Source organism: Daphnia pulex, chromosome 5 (assembly GCF_021134715.1).
Source record: "Daphnia pulex isolate KAP4 chromosome 5, ASM2113471v1".
Classification (NCBI taxonomy): domain Eukaryota; kingdom Metazoa; phylum Arthropoda; class Branchiopoda; order Diplostraca; family Daphniidae; genus Daphnia; species Daphnia pulex.
The window spans coordinates 6,499,689-6,520,632 of NC_060021.1; the positions used below are offsets into that span (position 1 = coordinate 6,499,689).

The 20,944-nt window shown below is 42.8% G+C and overlaps 3 protein-coding genes and 2 long non-coding RNA genes across 5 annotated transcripts; 1 reads left to right on the forward strand and 4 right to left on the reverse strand.

Annotated features, from left to right (window-relative positions):
* Positions 1–539: 539 nt before the first annotated feature.
* On the reverse strand, positions 540–6,050 carry LOC124193716 (protein unc-80 homolog). The gene is made up of 13 exons (XM_046587686.1): positions 5,908–6,050; positions 5,597–5,816; positions 5,378–5,513; positions 4,731–5,300; positions 4,287–4,669; positions 3,927–4,216; positions 3,657–3,861; positions 3,335–3,582; positions 2,864–3,261; positions 2,620–2,786; positions 2,301–2,549; positions 834–2,231; positions 540–738 (listed from the first exon to the last, which is right to left on the reverse strand). Exons 1-12 carry the CDS (start codon positions 5,937–5,939, stop codon positions 1,650–1,652), a joined length of 3,480 nt encoding a protein of 1,159 aa, XP_046443642.1. The 5' UTR covers positions 5,940–6,050; the 3' UTR covers positions 540–738; positions 834–1,649.
* Positions 6,051–6,774: 724 nt separating this feature from the next.
* On the reverse strand, positions 6,775–8,151 carry LOC124194822. The gene is made up of 5 exons (XM_046589207.1): positions 7,894–8,151; positions 7,258–7,439; positions 7,038–7,188; positions 6,883–6,976; positions 6,775–6,837 (listed from the first exon to the last, which is right to left on the reverse strand). Exons 1-5 carry the CDS (start codon positions 8,139–8,141, stop codon positions 6,775–6,777), a joined length of 738 nt encoding a protein of 245 aa, XP_046445163.1. The 5' UTR covers positions 8,142–8,151.
* A 2,443-nt stretch (positions 8,152–10,594) lies between these two features.
* LOC124193658 lies at positions 10,595–12,164 on the reverse strand. The gene is made up of 2 exons (XM_046587582.1): positions 11,253–12,164; positions 10,595–11,157 (listed from the first exon to the last, which is right to left on the reverse strand). The coding sequence occupies exons 1-2, from the start codon at positions 12,052–12,054 to the stop codon at positions 10,946–10,948; spliced, it is 1,014 nt and encodes a 337-aa protein (XP_046443538.1). The 5' UTR covers positions 12,055–12,164; the 3' UTR covers positions 10,595–10,945.
* Positions 12,165–16,588: 4,424 nt separating this feature from the next.
* LOC124193663 lies at positions 16,589–19,075 on the forward strand. Its single transcript, XR_006874387.1, has 3 exons — positions 16,589–16,766; positions 18,230–18,609; positions 18,674–19,075. It is a non-coding gene; the product is annotated as an uncharacterized LOC124193663 (long non-coding RNA).
* A 758-nt stretch (positions 19,076–19,833) lies between these two features.
* Positions 19,834–20,173, reverse strand: LOC124193661. The gene is made up of 3 exons (XR_006874385.1): positions 20,094–20,173; positions 19,919–20,032; positions 19,834–19,860 (listed from the first exon to the last, which is right to left on the reverse strand). It is a non-coding gene; the product is annotated as an uncharacterized LOC124193661 (long non-coding RNA).
* Between the last annotated feature and the right edge of the window lie 771 nt (positions 20,174–20,944).

The following is a 20,944-nucleotide window of genomic DNA, read 5'->3' on the forward strand; positions in this document are numbered from 1 at the left end:
GTAGGGCATGTCTTTGTTGATGCCGTTGATCATTCATCTCCGGACCGAGTTCAGGCATATAAGCTGATTGGGCATACTCGCAGCCAGCGAGACCAAGATCATGAAACAACATGCTAAAGAAACCTAAACAACCTGGTGAAATGAGCGAAAGTGAAAAGAAGAGGCTCTGAACAGAAGAAAAAAAAACACAGGAAGAAGAGGAAGAGAAAACGTCATGTCGAAATAAAGGACGAAAAAAGTTGGAAGAAGAGCGGATGCTTGACTCCTTAAAAGTTAAAGTAAATGGCTGGGATTCCCGTTCACAAACACATTTGCAGCTGTTTTTTTTTTTTTAATTTCGTCCTTTCTCTAGAAAAATATATTCTCCATGCTGAGTAACCAAGCGTTCAGTTCAGACGGTAACAAAAGTACGGAAAATAACAAAAGGTAGAGTGTCGGGAATTTTTTCAAAAGTTTGGAATTTTGTAAATTAAAAAATAAAATAAAGTTGAAAAGATCGCGAAGAAAAAAAAAGCCATTTTTGGGGTTATACGGTGGGTTTGGACTTTGAACGTTTGTTTTTTCCTTTCTTGTTCGGCTCGGCGAGTTCCGAATCCAAGTCGGCAGACAACGATAGATTGACGTTCAAGGGATTCAGTTCCCGTTCTGAGAAAAAATACTTGCTTAATTCAGCATCTGGCAAATCGTTTTCATTCAAATCGGGCGCATCCAAGATCGCTTCTTCTTCCGCGGTTAGTTCTTCCGATAAAAAAATTGAAAAAATAAAAACATTATAACCAAGGCATAGGATAAAAGAGACAATTTCAAAAAAGAGAAGTAAAAACAATATAAACCTCTTGGTATAACAGGTGCAGTGATGGGCTCATTGATCCTTGCCGTCTCTTCTTCCTGAAACAACGCCTCTATAGCAACATCTTTGAACTGCAAAATCCGTCCAAGGTATTTGGGTATGTCGTCCGTGCCTTTTCCCTCTTTCTCAATCCATGTCATGTGTTGGAAGAGCGGTAACAATTCCTTCGAAATTTGCAAGACACTCCTTTTGATGTGTTTGGCAGTTACATCGCCGATGTCAAGGTAAGTTAACGTCAAATATTTCTGAAAATAGCCTGTCTTATTTGGTTCGATGAGTTCTTTGAATGGCACTTTGCTGTTAAAGTTCTTGTCATAATAATGACACGATTGCCATGCTAAGAAACCTGCAGCGATCGTTATGATGCGACGGTCGAAACTTTGCTTGGTGCGCCGCTCGAAGACTGCAACGATGTTATCCGTGATGTTGTAGACCCGTTCAGATATTTCCACGGACGGTAGGAAAGGATCTTGTACTTTGAGTTTAGGAAGAACTGAACGGGCATGATGGAACACTACAGGGATTGAGCTTGAACTTCCAGCTTCAGATGTTCTTGTTGATTCTAACGAGGGTTGAGGCAGTGCGGGGAAATTCCCTTTGAGGTGCCTTTCAACTTTTTTCAGAATTGCGCCAAGTTTGTACAGTGTGACTGGAGGGGAAACATTAAGAACAGGCAAGATTTGCTTGATGGAGATTGGCTGACACTTCCTTCGGTACACAAGAATGAAAACAGCAGCTGCCACTGCAGTAAGGTTGGTTCGCTCTTTGAGAAGCATGAAAGTTTCCATCATTTCCTTTTCTAGGTGGCCAGCACTAAATTCCCTGCAAAGTGTTTCAATGGCATCGACTCCAACTTCTCTTCCCAGGAAGATGGGTTCGAACACGTTGCGGAACTGATGACCGGCATTGATGTAGGTGGCCATGCAGACGGCGTCTTCACAGTAGAGGACCAACGCTTGATGAAGTTGATCACGTTGATGAAGAGGTGGATGTCCCCCGAATAAGCAAAGTTGCCCACCATGGCTTCAAACATTTGTCGGATTAGTTTCACCCAGCTGAGCTTGTGCATGAAATCCCGAACGTACGCTGATGGATTGTGGATCTGGTTGGTCCGGTAGTCGACCAGGAAGTACTCGCGCTGTCTGTGCTCGTCGATAGAAAAGAAATCGAGCGATTCTTGCAATATCTGCGAAAATTGCGTGTCTTCCTGGATGGGGAACTGGGACGGAATGGCGCCGGAATCGGATTCGTTGGGCCCGTGAACCACAATCTTCTTGGCAGATGGAACGTTGGCCGTGATCAGGATCGAAGCATCGCATTGCTCCTTGCGTAAAATCTGCTTGAGATCCTTAAACAACAAACCCTGAACACTTGGCGCCACCTATGAAACAAATTTCAAATTCAATTTCTCCATTTCTACAACAATCGAGTCGTTTTATACGAATCTCACCATGGATAACAAGGATAAGGCATTGCCGACTAGATCCTGACTGCCCTCCATCGGAGTCCGGACGTAGAACATGATGTAGCCGATGAGATAATTGTGTAGAGTGAAGGCCGTCTGTTGCGGCAGGTAGGCAACAAAGCGCAAAAGGCGGCGCAAAATAGCGAACATCTCGTCCTGTTTTTCACGAGTCAATCGTTCCAGGATGTGGCGCAGGAAAAGGGCAGTATCTTCCACCAAACACGAATGCAGTACCTTATTTTTTTTTCAACAGAAAATTATTATTTTTATTTTCAAAATGATTTTTAAAACTGGCGGGCAATACCTGATTAGCCAAATCGCAGACGGCCACGCCATCTGGCGTTAGAACGGAATCGTCCAAAAGGTCGACGATGGGGACGATAGCCGAGCACAAACACGACGGGAAAAGAAACTGAGCCGATTGTAAAGGCTGACCAGAAGTCCGGCTTTGCTGTTGGGCTTCATCATCTGCTAAAATTTGTTTGGAAAACATTTTTCAAATTTTTAAAATGTTAATTTTTTTAAAAACGTGTTCAACTATTTACTACCATCGTCATGATCGTCTGCTCCGACGTGATGAAGCGCCGGTTCGTAAGACGCTTGGATCGTGACGGGAACGGCGCTAATGCGGAAATTTTCCCGCTCGCTGCATTTGCGATCCTCTTCGTCTTTGAGAGCCGATTCGACCAGTTCAGTTTGTTGTTTCTTCCACGTCTTGGTGGCCGTCACCAGCGAGCGGTGCGTGTCTTGGTTGAGCGTGACTTCCTGGACTCTGGTGCGGACGTGTGGCATCCAGGGAGGATCGACCACCGGCAGAGATTCCACACCGATCCTGGGCGATGGCAAGGTGAACTCAATGGCATGTGGTGGCACTTTGAATGAGTGAGCAGCGCCTTCTTCCATCCGCGGCCAGACTTGATACCTCGACCGCCATAAAACTTGAAATCTGATCATTAGGATAAAAAATTAAACGACTGTTACTAAACTTTCCTGATTTCGCCCTAATAAATAGACGTTACTTGAGAAGTGCTTTGAATCGTTCAATTGGATCTGGATGTCTCAAACTTCCGTTGAGTAGGAGGGTTATGGGTTCCGGACAGCGGACGGCCGACAGGATAAACATGGCGGCAGCCGCGGCAACCGTTTCCTTTTGGACGTCCAGGAGCAGTTCCCAGGCGATCGGGATAATGTCGAGAAATGCCTCGTCGTTCATGATGGTGGCACTTTTGATGGGAACCAATAGCGGAGCTTGGAAAAGATTCATCACCTGAGAAGAATCCAAAGGGAATTCATTCATAATTCATCTGGAATTGGCCGAAAATTTTCCAGTTGATTTTATACCTGGAATTTGATGTATTTCACCATGGGGTGATCCTCCTTTTTCTTGGATTTATTCTCGTCGCCATCGCTTTCGTTGGGAAAGTGTTTGCTCTGGAGTCCCATGACTTTGTTGCGGTCCCATTGGTCGTGTTCGATTTGGTTGCGTGACAAGGTGGCCGATGAACTGTGGCAAGAACTCGCCTTTGACAGCAAATCGTTGGTGGATCTGTCATTAACAATCCCGTCAATATTTCCCCCGCACGAATAAAATCTTTTGTGACAATCCCTCACCTTTCTTTCTTGTTGGCGACACTTTCTCTTCGCCTCAAAGGAGATCCTGGTCTGCTCTGGGCTCCTTTTGAGGCTTTTTCCTTTTTGTCGTGGTCCTTGTGATGTCGAGACTTTTTACTGAAACTCAGAAATTCCACGACTTCCTGGTGTTGCGGCTCGTCGCCGTAAATCTTCCGGACGCTACTCAGCATCCGGCTGCAGGCCCGGCTCTGTCTGCGGAAGCACCGGGGGTGGCACACGTGTTGATGTTGGCATTGGTAGTAGAACGAATTGGACAGCAACAAAACCGACTGGATGGAAAAGAAAGTTTTTAAAACTCACGGAACAAGTTCACATTAAACTTATGGAAATCCATTTTACTCGGAGCCAAGGCATTCCACGAGTAGAGATTCCTTCCTCGATGTCGGCTGCACCGTCGCTGGGACTTTCGTGTTGGCCGTCGTCGCTGAGGATTCCGGGACTCTCTTCCCCCGAGATGTCGTGATCCATCGGTACGTCCGAGATGTCACTACGATCCGATATCGACGAGACTTTTCGCTTCGAGCGGATCGAATCCGATCGCTTGATGGATTCGGCGTCGGATTGGTCGCCACCGCGGCGGGACTCGCGATGACTCCGTCTCAGTTTCAAACTCCTACTCCTCCGCTTGAAAGATCCCGTGTTGCTCATGGTGCTCCGTCGGAGTAGATACGGCCGTCCTTGAGCCAGCCGTCGGTTGCGTTTCTCTTCCATCGCATCATCCCCTGGAAATTGGTCTAGGTTTTACAAAACTGCTGTAACAAATTCAGGAAATGAAATGACAAACCTGAAACGTGAGGGTCGTGTTGCTGCTGTCAAGCGATTCATCGTCTGGTTCGTGAAGGACGAAACTGATTTTGCGTTCCCCTGGAACTCCGCCAATTGAATGCCCGTCTCCGGTGATGGATTGGAGACTCTGAGCGGAATTCTGAGACTGGCCCATGGAAGACAGGGCCATACTCCAACGTCGTCCACCTGCTGGATTGCTGGCCGGCGTCGCGATGGAAGTGGTGGCCAAGGCTAACGATCCCGATCCTCCCGTTCCACCGGTTGAATGGTGAGTGAAAGATTCGCCACTGGAAATGACAACGGCACCGGAAGGAGCTCCGCCACTAGCCGGATTGCCGCCGCGTGTTTGCTCATTAAACGAAGAGCCGGAAGCGACAATGAGGCTACCGCCCGTGTTGTTTCCGCCGCCCGTTTTACTGGTGGCGTCGTTGCTCCGCAGTGAAACGCGCGTGGAGCGGGGAAGGCGACGGTAGGAATCCCGCAGGAAAGCCGTGATTTCATAGAGGAGCATACAGGCAGCCAAACGTAATGGCCAGGGGAAGTCTCGCCCGGAAGGGTTAACACTCGCTACAATTTGAAAATGATAAAAAGACAATCAATTATGAATGACGAATAATTTATTCAACGACAAAAAACTCAATTACCTTCAACTAGAAAGTCTTCATTCTCTTCGTCCTCGATGAGAATTCGTTGACGTTGTTCATCCATGGCGTGGGCGTCGTAGTCTTCGCAACAAAGCGCATCATCAATCAGAATTTCTTCCAACCGGACTCCGATTGCCTGTAAAACAATTTTGGGTGGGGGGGATTACAAATTGATTCGGGAGAAAAAATCCGAGTGGGCGGAATTAAGGGAAAACGAACCTCGGCCCAGGAGAAAAACATTCGACCACCCAATCGTTGGAGAATGTGCGTTCGCCTCTGCCCTGATGGAGTTCCACGGTTAGATAAAGGCCCCGACGGTCGATAGAACGGCAAATTCAACTTCATCCAAGACGGCCACTGTCCGCGGTTGCAGCGGTTGACAAAATGGGCGCACTCGAACAGAAAAGCGGCTCGAGCGATCACCGGACGGTGATTGTGGCTGCGTGCACAGAGAGGGAAAGAGAAAAACACACACAAAAATCAATAAATGCAAATCAAAATCCTTTGCGTGGGAATTTTGTTTTTCCTACCAAATCGAGAACGGCAGCGATAAGGTTGGCATCGGGTATGGCCCCTGGTTGACAAGCTTCCAAAAGGAAACTCAATCGAAGCATTCCATCGTAAATGGCCGGCCCTGAAACCATTTTCCTTTCCCTGGGAATGACCACAAACATTTCTCTTCCATTTCCATCCATCTCGGGTGAATTCCGCCGACTCTGATCTTTTGAAAAGAAATCAAAAAAAGTCGTAAAAAAAGAAATGAAAAGGTATCGATTTCATTTTTTTCTTCTATTCAAACTCACCTGGTGTCGCTTCACGGCTGATGATTTGCCGTCGGCTCTTGCCAAAACCGATCCGCGTTAAATGATGTTCCACTCGCCGGCGGGCCTTTTGTAAGGTGACGCCCACATTACTACAAAGCGAATAATAACGTCATTAAAATGGCGACGGAGATGAAACGAAAAACAGAAACGCGGACGAGAGACTCACTTGCTGCCCGTTCCTCTCTGCTGCAATTTCAACAAAGAAGGAGCTACGGCTTGGGCGACATCCAGCGGCTCTTCACCAGCCCCTTGGCTGTTGGGCCCTTGACACCGACGATCCTTGCGCATCCAACCAACTTTTCAAAATAAAAGAGAATAAATAACGCCAGTCACATAACAACTCGATTATGATCTCTCTCTCTCTCACTCACCTATTCCGAGTTTTTGGGAACTCTTCCGGCTGCTACGGTTGCTGATGACAGGGAAGCGCTGCTTCACTTTGGGTTCCTTCTCCCTGAACCTCTGGGCAGAGAGGGCGAGTGCGTGAACCACCGAGCCTTTGCGTATCAAATTCCTTTCGTCACTCCAGCCATCCATTTCACTGTGTTAACCACCACCCATCAAAGACGAGCGTTAGTAAGTACTCGATCCACAATATCGCGTTACGGCACCACGGCCGCCGGGAAAATCAATAGGCTTTCAAGGAAAGAGAGAAAAAATACCCTCGAGTCAAGTACTTACCTCGCATTCTTTTTGCCCTTCCGGTTCTTTTCCGAAGTCGTTTCGTCCACGACGAAGAAAGTGACAGTCGTCTCCTGTCGATTGCAAACAATCCCTGGGGGGAAAAACAATTGAATTTTGGAATAAATTTGAATGAATTTCTCGGTTTCTTATACTTGAAATAGCCACTGTTTTCGGGCGGAGTGTCTTGCGGTTGTTCCAACGTGCGGCCGAATCCAACAGTCCACTGAGCAACACCCGCCGGAAGATTCCGCCGTGGACGTCTTTGATGTAGGCCAGCAATTGGCGAACATCGCAATACAGCGCCTTAAACCAAATCAATTATTATGAAGCCAAACAATTTCGATGAAATGTATCAGGATCAAAAACACTTACGACATTCTCGGATGACTTGAGGAATTTCAACGAGGCCGTGAGTCGGGTGACGAACGGTTTGAAGATGCAATTGATGACGTGTCCTTCGATGGTCCGAGGGGAACCGAAATTGGGCACGTAACTCGTTCCAGTTTGTTCGACTCCCAAACGGGAGTCGTTCAGTAGTATAGTTCAGGATAATTCTCAAAACCGGAAGTACGCGTACGTACAAATAAAAACATGAACTTTACCACAAATTTGACGAGGATCACAAATATGTGGTTTTTTTGTGCTTCGAATGAATATTTACTGAACTACTGACTGAAATGAGAAAACCAGAAGTAGAAAAAAAATCAGTTATCGAAAATTTAACAGGTGAGCTTTGTTGCTGGAATAGTTATCGTCAGTTTTCACTAAATATTTCAACAAAATAACTGTCGATTAATGCTTAAAAAGATGTTCAAAGTAACGGAAATTGACTGTTTTGACAGCTAAAATTATCGAAAAGCCATCTAGCGTTAGAAAAAAGAAACGCCCAAGTAAAACTTCGTTTGCGCGTAAGAAGGCCCTGAATTTGGAAAGTATTACACAGACAGAGTTTAACGCAACTAGACTATTATTAGATAACCTACGAAAAATAAGTCAATTGTTGGGTACCTGGGCATAATCCTGTGGTGAGTGACTGCAGGTGTGTAAGAGCGGACGGAGGTGATCACTGAAGTGGTCCAGAAACTCGCGAAGTCGCCAGTGAAGTCAAACAAATTGTGTTTAGAAGCAGTAAAGCTAGATGAGCATGCGTCACAAAGATAAGTGTGGAGAAGAATGTTGGTGGAAGTCCTTCTTCGGTCATGGACAAAGGTCAGCATTGGCACAAGAATGTCCGTGCCAGGACCACACCATTCCATAAAGAAACTGCGTGCTCTGTAAAAAAAAATGATACATTAATGAAAATATAACAATGAAAAAAGCAGATCAATCCTTACCTTTTCTAAGAAGCAAACTGAATTGTTATGATGAAAAAAACGTAAAAATGAAATTCACAGCAACCAACAGCATTACTCCAAATGTTGAGATACATCTCCTGATGCTAAAGAAAGTGTATGAATCATGAAGTATTGCAGTAGTGTGGTAATAGGTGGTATTGATGCTTACCCTTATCCTATGGGTGATGAATTTAGCAAGGCATTTGACTTTCATCAAGCAGATCTGGTACCACGTTCATACAAATGGCAGGATATTCACTTCACATGCTTCATGTCTCTGAAACTCTAAGTGGGAATGGGACAAGGAAATTCTCATATTATTTTCAAATTTACACAAATTTACTTATCGAGAAATAAAACTTACCTATCCTTTAGCTGGGTTGCCTTCTAAACAGAAGTAAACAAATGAATGACAACAAACATGCTGTTGCAGGGCACGCCATCAAAAATTGCAAGATTCAGAAAAGATCCTATGGTTCACACGGAAGGATACCTATGTTATAAGAAAATATGAATTGTAATGGTCTAGTAGCAAAAAGACTACGAATTCGTAGTCTGTGGTAGCAGTAAAAATGGGGAAATACCTTATCTCGGCACATTTGTATTCCACTACCTGTGGGTATCAAACATTAGTTTTAGCCTTTAGGCTTCTGACAGCATGGGTCTATTGGATGGAAAGTGACTGACAGTATGCATGTATGCATAATGCATCTAGAATTTGAAAGAAATAAGTTGGTACAGTATAAACAAAAGGAAGTCAGATACGAATCAGATACGAAGTTCAATTTGGTAATTGAATCACAGGAATATAAGTATAAATAAGCTACAATTTGTTTCGGCCATTTTGGCTCGTTTAACGATGTAACAACAACAAGGGCAACACTAGCGACATCTGGTAATGAGTTTTTGAATCCTAAGTTGGTTGCTCAGTCACAGCTCAAATTATTGGAGTTCTATTGTCGCGTAGTATTGTCGGGTATTTTTGATAAAATATTGGGGTTCTAGTGTGGTTGTTTTCGTTGAAGTTCCAACGACAAGTGGGGGCTTCGTATTTTTATGCTGCTGTGGTTGTGGTGTACGCTTCAGTTGTGTAGTAGGCCGGTTCAGAGTAGTAGGCAGGGGCAGCCGTTGTATAATAAGGAGCCTCGGTGTAGTAAACCGGATCAGCAGTTGTGTAGTAAGGAGCTTCAGTGTAGTAAGCTGGAGCAGCAGTGTAGCAGGAGCCTCAGTGTAGTATACAGGGGCGGCAGTTGTGGTGGTGTAGTAAGGAGCCTCGGTGTAGTAGACCGGTGCAGCAGTGGTGTAATACGGAGCCTCGGTGTAAGCTGGAGGAGCATAGTAGCTTGGAGCAGCATAGGTTGTGGTATAAACTTCCATGGTATACTAGACCGGAGCAGGAGTAGTGAACCGGAGGAGCATAGTAGCTTGGAGCGGCGTAGGTTGTGGTGTAAACCTTGGTGGTGTAGTAACTGGGCTCGGTGTAATAGGCAGGAGCAGCTGTGGTGTAGTAAACTATAGCAGGATTGGCGTAGTAGACTGGTTAAACATACGGCGCAACTGTGGTGTAGACCGGAGGCGAGTACTAGCTACGCGCGGCATATGCAACTGTGGTAGTATAGTAGGTCTCAGTAGGGTAGTAAGCGTAGAAAACGACAACAGTTGTAGTGTACGGGGCAACAGTCGGGTATGACTCCTAGAAACCACAGAATGTTTTAGCGACTTTAACACATTTATACTTATGATAACCTTACCTGATAGTACGACGCCGGTGTTGTTGCTGGTGGACAATAACAAGGAGTCGTAGCATAATATGCTGGAGCCTGAGGAGTCTGCCTTTTCTTCTGGGCATTATAACCATAATCAACCTGTAAATCCAAAACAATTGTTTAAGACAAAACTCTTGATTAGTTTCCGAACGGGGCTTACTGGGTAGTAGGAAGCAGGAAGTTGTGGTCGGTGGAGGAGAATAATACGTAGCCGACGTTGTGTAGTAGGATTCAGGTGCGGAGTAGACACTGCGGTTCATCTGATGACCATATCTACCCTATTTAGACATTTAATCGTTTTTCCACAACAGGAATACTTGAAGTTTACTTAAATATGTCGGCACAGGTGTGGTGTAGTACTATGGTTCCTCGGTATAGTATTTAGGAGCTTCTGTGTAGTGCTTTGAAAGTTTGAAGTATAGGTGTAATTGGCCGACGGTAGGGCATGTCTTTGTTGATGCCGTTGATCATTCATCTCCGGACCGAGTTCAGGCATATAAGCTGATTGGGCATACTCGCAGCCAGCGAGACCAAGATCATGAAACAACATGCTAAAGAAACCTAAATAACCTGGTGAAACGAGCGAAAGTGAAAAGAAGAGGCTCTGAACAGAAGAAAAAAAAACACAGGAAGAAGAGGAAGAGAAAACGTCATGTCGAAATAAAGGACGAAAAAAGTTGGAAGAAGAGCGGATGCTTGACTCCTTAAAGTTAAAGTAAATGGCTGGGATTCCCCTTCACAAACACATTTGCAGCTGTTTTTTTTTTTTTAATTTCGTCCTTTCTCTAGAAAAATATATTCTCCATGCTGAGTAACCAAGCGTTCAGTTCAGACGGTAACAAAAGTACGGAAAATAACAAAAGGGAGAGTGTCGGGAATTTTTTCAAAAGTTTGGAATTTTGTAAATTAAACAATAAAATAAAGTTGAAAAGATTGCGACAAAAAAAGCCATCTTTGGGGTTAAACGGTGGGTTTAGACTTCGATCGTTTCTTTTTTCCTTTCTTGTTCGGCTCGGCGAGTTCCGAATCCAAGTCGGCAGACAACGATAGACTGACGTTCAAGGGATTCAGTTCCCGTTCTGAGAAAAAATACTTGCGTAATTCAGCATCTGGCAAATCGTTTTCATTCAAATCGGGCGCATCCAAGATCGCTTCTTCTTCCGCGGTTAGTTCTTCCGATAAAAAAATTGAAAAAATAAAAACATTATAACCAAGGCGTAGGATAAAAGAGACAATTTCAAAAAAGAGAAGTTAAAACAATATAAACCTCTTGGTATAACAGGTGCAGTGATGGGCTCATTGATCCTTGCCGTCTCTTCTTCCTGGTACAACGCTTCAATAGCAATATCTTGGAATTGAAAGATTTGCTCCAGATACTTGGGTATGTCGTTAGTGCATTTACCCTCTTTCTCAATCCAAGTCATGTGTTGGAAGAGCGGTAACAATTCCTTCGAAATTTGTAAGACACTCCTTTTGATGTGGTTGGCAGTTCCATCGCCGATGTCAAGGTTAGTTAACGTCAAATACTTCTGAAAATAGCCTTTCTTATTTGGTTCGATGAGTTCTTTGAATGGCACTTCGCTGTTGAAGTTCTTGTCATAATAATGACATGATTGCCATGCTAGGAAGCCTGCGGCGATGGTGATGATGCGACGGTCGAAACTTTGCTTGGTCCGCCGATCAAAAATTGAAACGATGTTGTTTGTGATGTTGTAGACCCGTTCAGTTATTTCCACAGACGACTTGAAAGGATCGTGGATTCTAAGGCTGGGTAGAACTGAACGGGCATGGTGGAGAACTACAGGGATGGATCTTGAACTTCCAGCTTCACATGTGGTTGTTGATTTGTTTGTGAGTTGAGGCGGTTCAGGCAACTCTTTGAGGTACCTTTCTAGTTTTTTCAGAGTAGCGCCAAGTTGATAATGAGTAACCGGAGGGGTTACATTTAGAACAGGTGCAATTTGCTTGATGGAAATGCCCTTCTCTTTTCGATATACAAAGATGAAGACAGCAGCTGCCGCTGTTGTAAGGTTGCGACGTCCTTTGAGATCTTGAAAAATATCCAGCATATGGTTTTTTAGGTGTTCAGCATTAAATGCCCTGCAGAGTGTTTCGATGGTATCTACTCCTTCTTCTCTTCCCAGGAAGATGGAAGCCTTGGAAGATAAAACCTGCTTTCCCTGGACCCGTGCTCCAGAAACCACAGACTTGGGCCTGAAAAATTTGTAAATGTAGTCATCTAAAATTCAAGGAAATCTGGGTTTTTACCTCTCTTCTTCTTCAGACTCTTCGGACTCTTTAACAACTTTAAGTGCCTCAGCTTTTCCTTTGGGATGTTTTGGAAGCTTTTTTCCTCCAACTTTCACTTTGAGTCCAAGATCCAACTCAGCTTTTGTTCCCAGTAAGGTGGGAGACTTGGGAGAGAAAACCTCCTTTCCTTTGATTCGTGCTTCAGAAATCACCACATCAGTTTCAAGCCTAAAAAAAAAATGTAGTCATGTGAAGTTCAAGGAAATTAGGGTTTTTACCTCTCTTTCTCTTCAGATCCTTTGGACTCTTCAGACTCTTTAACAAATTTACGTGCCTCCGCTTTTCCTTTGCGATGTTTTGGAAGTGGAACCTTATTTCCTCCAACTTCCACTACGAGTCCAGCATTCAATTCAGACTGTGCTCCCAGGAAGATGGAAGCTTTGGGAGAGAAAACCTTTTTTCCTTTGACCCGTGCTCCAGAAATTACCACAGTCTTGCACCTGAAAAAATAATTAAATGTAGTCGTGTGAAATTTAAGGAAATGGAGTTTTTTACCTCTCGTTATCTTCAGACTCTTCCAACTCTTCAGACTTTTCAAACTCTTCAGTCACTTCAATAACTTTAGGTGCCACAGCTTTTTTTTCGTGATGGTTTGAAAGTGGAATCCTTGTTTCTCCAACATTCACTGCAAAAAGAGATAAACATCACAATCAATGTACCAGTAACAAAGAACAGGTTGTAGATAAATTGAAACATTCCGATGCAAAACAACATAAACTTGCATGTAACCATGACATAACATAGCAACAACAGGAACTGACTTGGAACAGAAACAATACTCACTAGCTGGGAGGTTTCCATCTTTCACTTTAGCTTTCTCAGAGTCAGACATTTTTCGTTTGTTCACTATAGAAAGACAAATGTGATTCTAATGGTCAAGAAATACAAGAGAACTGCGTAGCTACTTGAAGACAAAACTGACAAATCGCAAAAAGTTGCTTTCTATTCTGTCTTCTTCTCAATAGCTTTCCTCTAAAACACTCGCTTGCCTTTGATATGTCGATTTTTGACGTAAAAAGTATTTCTTTTTTCCCGATTCTGTTTTCTACTGACTGTTGTTATTAACCTAACATGTTTTCATTTTGGATTTCATGTTTTCATCCAAGACAGTTGAAATAACAAATAAGGTATCGATACCAGCTGTTGTCTATCGGACTTGAATTGTAGTGCAGAGTTGCTAGATTTCTAAATTTCGTCAAGGAATAATTCTTGAATGCTAAAAAGGTAAATAAATACACAGGAAAATAATAAAAAGCTCCAGGAAAATATCGTTATTATGAAAATAAAAAAACTATTGAACGAGACAATGATCGAAATGACAGCACGTCGTGAGGCGATCGTTCATGAAGGCTAGAAATGAATGAGCTAATCAAGCTTCTGCTTGTTGGAATAAATTAGATCCGCTAGATTTGTTCCCTTATCTATTTAAATACTTTATCTTTTCTTTTCTTTTTAAAATGAAGTCGCTGGTGTTACTGTACTGAGCAGCACCAGAGAGACTGGAGGTTGTTCAATGAAAGGTTTTGTGTGTGTGTGTGTGGACCGATGGTGTCGTATTCCCGCTTTAGCTGCGTCACGAGTCTGCTCAAGTCACCGAACAAATAATCAAAAGGGAGTGTAAAAAAAAGAGGAATGTATAAAAACCCTACGTCCAGGAAGAGAGAAAGAGAAAGAATGAGAACTTTGGTCGAAAGAGGAAACCTATGATGAAAGTCAGGAGGATCAAAGCACACGAGAAGCAAAAAGTTATCGGCAGTCTGTGTAGTTATACGACTGGGTGTAGAAGCCGCCAGCCAGCCAGCTAGCGAGCCCTTCTTTTTTCTCCCAACTGATAAAACTCACGTTCCACCGAGCCCTGCCACTTGAACGAAAGCCACAGCCCAGTTCACTCGTCTTTCTCTTCATCCAGGTAAGCGATTTCTCCCCCCACTTACCTTAGAAACTTTGACATTGTAGAAAAAAGAAGCTCCATTTTGTCGTCCAGACGTGTGAGATTCACGTGCTCGGAGACATAACAATAATACTACCCGTACATACGCGCTGTACACATTCGTGATGTATCATTCGCGGCGTGTTGAGTGATTATTTTTAGAGTTTAGCAGGTGAAGCTGGCTCGGAAAAATCCCGAGAGTCGGGAATCTCTATCGAGTGTTTTCGTGTGTGAGACTCGCTCGCCGTCCTTTCACTGTGTATATTTTTGCTTGATTATTCATGAAGGCAGGGTGCAGCTCTGTTTCAACAATTTTATATATTGGCTCTCATCCTTATTGTCATTGTTGTTTACTCCCGACCAGCAGAGCTCTCGCGTCTCACCTATCTACTTTTTCCTATTTTCGAAAGAAATGAAAACAGCGGAAAACAGAAGATGTCAAATATGTCTATCAGTTAGAGGGACCACTGTTGATGCCAAAATCACAAAAGTGTGGTAGGGAATCTTGATCTTGTTATGTCGAAAATTATCAAAAGGAGAAAAGGTGAAAGAAGGTGAAAGAGAGAGAATTAAATAAGCCAGAAGAAGTTAACGAATACTGCCAGTGTTAATATTATTCCCGATAAAAGCGGATAAAAGTACGCCGAAAAAAGAAGCTTAATTAGCCTAATACCATAGCATTTGTTAAATGTTTCTTCAGCATTATTTTTAATATCACCTTTTTTCACTAGTTCGCAGTCAGCAGTCGCTTATAAAGTAGCCAGCTGGCGGTAATATTTTCAAAAATTTAATTAGGTACTCAATTAAAATCTATTCGGGTCGGGCGGCCATATTTTTTAGGGCGAAATAGGAACTAAACATTTTTATGAATAAAGTTAAGTGGCAAAAATATTGAATTCAAGGAATAACTGAAAGAATTTCTACCAAAATTCAATTAAGTTGGAAAAAAAAAGAAATTAAGAAAAATGAAGTTGCACAATTAACTGCCAGAATAGGATGTGGGTCGGCGGCCATCGACTATTGCCAGAACACTTTGGACGTGTGCATCTTTTTAAATTAATCGCAGATTTTTTTTCACGATGTGTGTTAAAATTTTACTAGTATCGATTAATCATCGATACACATGTCTGCTGAAATGGCTGAAATGCTGAAATTTAAAAACATTTTCTTTTTGATTTTATAATTATGTATAGTTATTACATATAAACATGGGGTGAGTGGGTGTATTGGTTAAGGCGTTAGGCCTAATTGGGGATAAGTGCAGAGGTGCACTTTGAGACCAGGGTTCGAACCCCTGGTATAACATTGTTGTTTGGCTATATACCCACTATGGCGCCACTGTGGCATCAGATGTAATATCTACCCCGACCCCCGTGCTGGAGAGGGAACTCGGGAGAGTTGCTGAGGGATGTTTCGTCCAATAATCCTCAGCGCAAAAGGCGAATGAAATGTGGAGTAATCGGAAACTGGCGCTGTTTATCTGGCAGAGCAAAGTGTCCTAAAATGCCTTGTTCCGTCGTGTTGAATGAATGTGTGTAGCAAAAGTTGGGCGCAGCGCTCTATACGGGCTAGACGTATATCTTCAGTGATCATAAACGCATGGTTTCCACCGACAACTAATGTTGGCCGTGTCATGATATACCGCCGGGTGTATCATGTGGGCAACCTCTTGATAAATGCGATTATGTGAGGGATATTTGTGCTAGATTCAGATCCGTATATCCTGAGACGTATTATCTTATGTAAACCGTAGACTAGAGCTGGCCGTGGTGACCCAGTGCATACCACCCAACCCATTGCTATACTATGGAATTATCGTATACATTACATGTTCAAGCGATAATTAGTATAACAAGCCCTACACACACACAATGGCGGATGCTCTCTCTCCTTGCTATTTCAAAGCAAAGTAGGGCGTGTATTTTTTTAATTCATTTGGTTTTCTAATTTTGACCGCCAGTTCAGAAAACAAAAAGTTTGATTCTGCCTTGGCAGCATAGACAACCTTGACCATCGACTATATAAGAAAAAGTAGCCATGTGAGGTGAAAGTTTCAGCACATTTTAATAGTTGTGACTCCCTTATGGTCAATTTTTCAAACATCACCGCATTCAAAAATGTCTATTCATTTTAAGGTCACATTTGAGTTTTGTTTTGTGGGCTGTTAAGTTTCAATTTATTGATTTCGCCAAGTAGGCTACTGGCTGTTGTCAAGCATTTTATATCTTACCGTAGCCTAGGGTAATTTATAAATGTATTGGTAAATATATTTGAGAGAACTGGTGTGAATTTATCATTGAAAGTCGGCGATTGTTCTAAAAAAGTCTATATACAATCACTGTCATTTTATTTTCGATTTCCAGTTAACTATGCTGTTTGCCGGAATACGGGAACGGCAGTTTGGCGGCCAATGGACAGATAACAGAACATCCGCCTTCCTGCAACCATTTATGTGCTCCGGCAAACCGGAGAATGGGTTGAAGTTGAAGAAGAAAAATCATCGAAATTCCAATGCAGAGACAGCAGCACACACTCCTGCTGGTAAGTGAAATTTGCTTCATGCTTTCTCTAGATGACATCTAGATCTAGAGATCTAGTAGATGTGTTTGAACGGGCAAGTGTATGGTAGTATTATTTTTTTTCGCATCAATGGTCAAAGATTTTATAATGGTCTCACCGGAAGTAAACGCGCTGCTAGTTTTTTTAATTATTTTTAGGTGCAGTTAAGTGAGGCTCCAACTGAATGTTTGGATGTTAAGTTTTCTAGATTGCTTATATTATTTTGATGTTTTGGAACTTAAGCCGAGATTTTGCTTTTGATAAAGTATATTTAGTGATGCGGTTAGAATTTACGTTGTCAGGGTTACTAGTTCTTCTGATAGGATTTTTCTGATACTGATGGTGATTAAAACGGATCAAAATATTAATGGCTAATAGTCCTAGTCTTTGGGTTTTACACGATTTATGCATAGCAGCTTTAGGATATTTATTTTACCCCTTTTTCAGTAGGCCTACTTTAAGATTACTTAACACGTTAAGCATTTTGGTAACGCATGGGACTCTGGGGAGCTTGCGTTGGCATTCGGCTGTTTAGCATTCGGCCACGATTGGTTGCGTCTATCCGTCGATCCAGAGCGTTGACCATCGGGATCACGAATCTTTTTGGTGCATGTTGTTGGTATTGGAATGTTGCTGTTGCTGCCAAAGCCCATCCAGTAATACACTTTGACAAACCAATGGCCGTACGGAGCCTTCAAAATCAACTCCAACTTGGGCATCTTGACGCTCATCAACCTGCTGGATCACGAACAGCATCCCGATAGAAACTATATTTTTTCCAGGCTAAAAAACGCTCCCACCTCTCAGTTATAGCCTACTATTATAGACAATAAAAAAATGAATATGAATTTATAAAAACTTTTGCGCGTAACAGGTATTGAACAACTGGCATGGATGACTCAGATTCGTCCCCGACATCTTCTGTGAAACAAACTATATAAAATTAAAATATATTTTAAAATCTTACAACTCTATAAAATATGTTTTTGAAGATTTCTATTTGGAAATAAATTTTAAATCTAAATGATAATTAAAAAACGATAATTTATCCAATCACTGTTCATCTACAATAACCCGAACTTTATGTCACAGGATTCAAATCTTATTTCCCTGCGATTTCGAAAGTATATCGTCGGATAGACAGATACCACGTTTCGTATTAATACAGCCTCTAACCACCCCAAGGTACAACTGCAGAAAGGTATACGGGCGGGCGTACTATAGATTTCACCATGTTAAACTGCTTGTTCAGACGCCTTAGCCATTAGGCTATACGAATGTCTAATAGAATGTTATTTGTAATCATCCACTATCGTCCAACCATGTACGACTAGCGCAAAAAAAAATAACACAGGCCATCTAGCGGCAAAACTTTGGTTAATTTGATGAAAAAACGGGCTTAAATTTAAATTCAAACTAACTAATTCCGGTCAAATACTTTTTAGTGTGACAGATTTGAATAGCGGATCTTTGACGGAGGGAGCGTTCTGAAATCGGGGGATTCTCACCCAGTTGGACGTGATCGATAGGTGGCGTATTACTGAAAACGGATAGCCACCTGAGACTGGACGTCATTCGATCCGGCCTCGTCCATCCCGACGCGGATCTCAATCAATCCCATGGAGCTGAGCGACAGCGGATCCTTGTCCGTTTCCAGCAACCACAGGTGGAAGAGGTGGCCCGATTCACTTCGTGCCGATCATTTCCTGACAAGGGCGATGCTTAGCGCGGCTTAGCGCTCGGAATTTGGTCGACACTCAGGCCATTCTTCGTGACAGAGGAACCGGATCTGCTCACGGATTTTGCGTCAACATCAGTGAAACAAGTAAAAATATAAAATATCAGAAAAGTTAAATTTAAAATTTCCATTAATCAATATACCAAAACAGGAAGGACCCATCCTCTTTCACAGCGCTGAAGTAGGACCTTTGGAGAATAACGAGTCTCAACTGTTCATTTTGACTATTTCACCTGGGGAGAGTCACGGTCACTGCAATAAGTACAACAATTTAAAACAATGTCTAGCAAAATTATACCACACTTCCGACTGAAGATCAACGAAGATCACAACGGTTAAGCCGTACTCAGCAGTAACGGTCGCCATCATGTAGTAAAGGAAATTCTGGGTCTTCCTACTAATATCGGAGAGGCCACGTTTCCATGAATCTATAAGCTTTCAGTTCTAAGTTGATTAAATGTTTGTCTAATTACTTGACATGACTGAACAGCTGGATCTCTCCTTAAGTTTTGAATACAATCACCATAAGTTAATACCGATGGCAATAACATAATCTATGACTATTAACATAAAGATTCTCTGAAAAAGATATTCGAAATAACAATTCCAGGGTAAAAAGTTTTACATTTTAGAGCTATTAATAGACGCATAGACTGGAGGAGAATAATTGCTAGGTGGAGCGTAAGTGGGAGCTTCGTATTTTTATGCTGCTGTGGTTGTGGTGTACGCCTCAGTTGTGTAGTAGGTCGGTTCAGAGTAGTAGGCAGGGACAGCCGTTGTATAATAAGGAGCCTCGGTGTAGTAAACCGGAGCAGCAGTTGTGTAGTAAGGAGCTTCAGTGTAGTAAACTGGAGCAGCAGTGTAGTAGGAGCCTCAGTGTAGTATACAGGGGCGGCAGTTGTGGTGGTGTAGTAAGGAGCCTCGGTGTAGTAGACCGGTGCAGCAGTGGTGTAATACGGAGCCTCGGTGTAAGCTGGAGGAGCATAGTAGCTTGGAGCAGCATAGGTTGTGGTATAAACTTCCATGGTATACTAGACCGGAGCAGGAGTAGTGAACCGGAGGAGCATAGTAGCTTGGAGCGGCGTAGGTTGTGGTGTAAACCTCGGTGGTGTAGTAACTGGGCTCGGTGTAATAGGCAGGAGCAGCTGTGGTGTAGTAAACTGTAGCAGGATTGGCGTAGTAGACTGGTTAAACATACGGCGCAACTGTGGTGTAGACCGGAGGCGAGTACTAGCTACGCGCGGCATATGCAACTGTGGTAGTATAGGTCTCAGTAGGGTAGTAAGCGTAGTAAACGACAACAGTTGTAGTGTACGGGGCAACAGTCGGGTATGACTCCTAGAAACCACAGAATGTTTTAGCGACTTTAACACATTTATACTTATGATAACCTTACCTGGTAGTACGACGCCGGTGTCGTTGCTGGTGGACAATAACAAGGAGTCGTAGCATAATATTCTGGAGCCTGAGGAGTCTGCCTTTTCTTCTGGGCATTATAACCATAATCAACCTGTAAATCCAAAACATTTGTTTAAGACAAAACTCTTGATTAGTTTCCGAACGGGGCTTACTGGGTAGTAGGAAGCAGGAAGTTGTGGTCGGTGGAGGAGAATAATACGTAGCCGACGTTGTGTAGTAGGATTCAGGTGCAGAGTAGACACTGCGGTTCATCTGATGACCATATCTACCCTATTTAGACATTTAATCGTTTTTCCACAACAGGAATACTTGAAGTTTACTTAAATATGTCGGCACAGGTGTGGTGTAGTACTATGGTTCCTCGGTGTAGTATTTAGGAGCTTCTGTGTAGTGCTTTGAAGTATAGGTGTAATTGGCCGACGGTAGGGCATGTCTTTGTTGATGCCGTTGATCATTCATCTCCGGACCGAGTTCAGGCATATAAGCTGATTGGGCATACTCGCAGCCAGCGAGACCAAGATCATGAAACAACATGCTAAAGAAACCTAAACAACCTGGTGAAATGAGCGAAAGTGAAAAGAAGAGGCTCTGAACAGAAGAAAAAAAAACACAGGAAGAAGAGGAAGAGAAAACGTCATGTCGAAATAAAGGACGAAAAAAGTTGGAAGAAGAGCGGATGCTTGACTCCTTAAAAGTTAAAGTAAATGGCTGGGATTCCCGTTCACAAACACATTTGCAGCTGTTTTTTTTTTTTTAATTTCGTCCTTTCTCTAGAAAAATATATTCTCCATGCTGAGTAACCAAGCGTTCAGTTCAGACGGTAACAAAAGTACGGAAAATAACAAAAGGTAGAGTGTCGGGAATTTTTTCAAAAGTTTGGAATTTTGTAAATTAAAAAATAAAATAAAGTTGAAAAGATCGCGAAGAAAAAAAAAGCCATTTTTGGGGTTATACGGTGGGTTTGGACTTTGAACGTTTGTTTTTTCCTTTCTTGTTCGGCTCG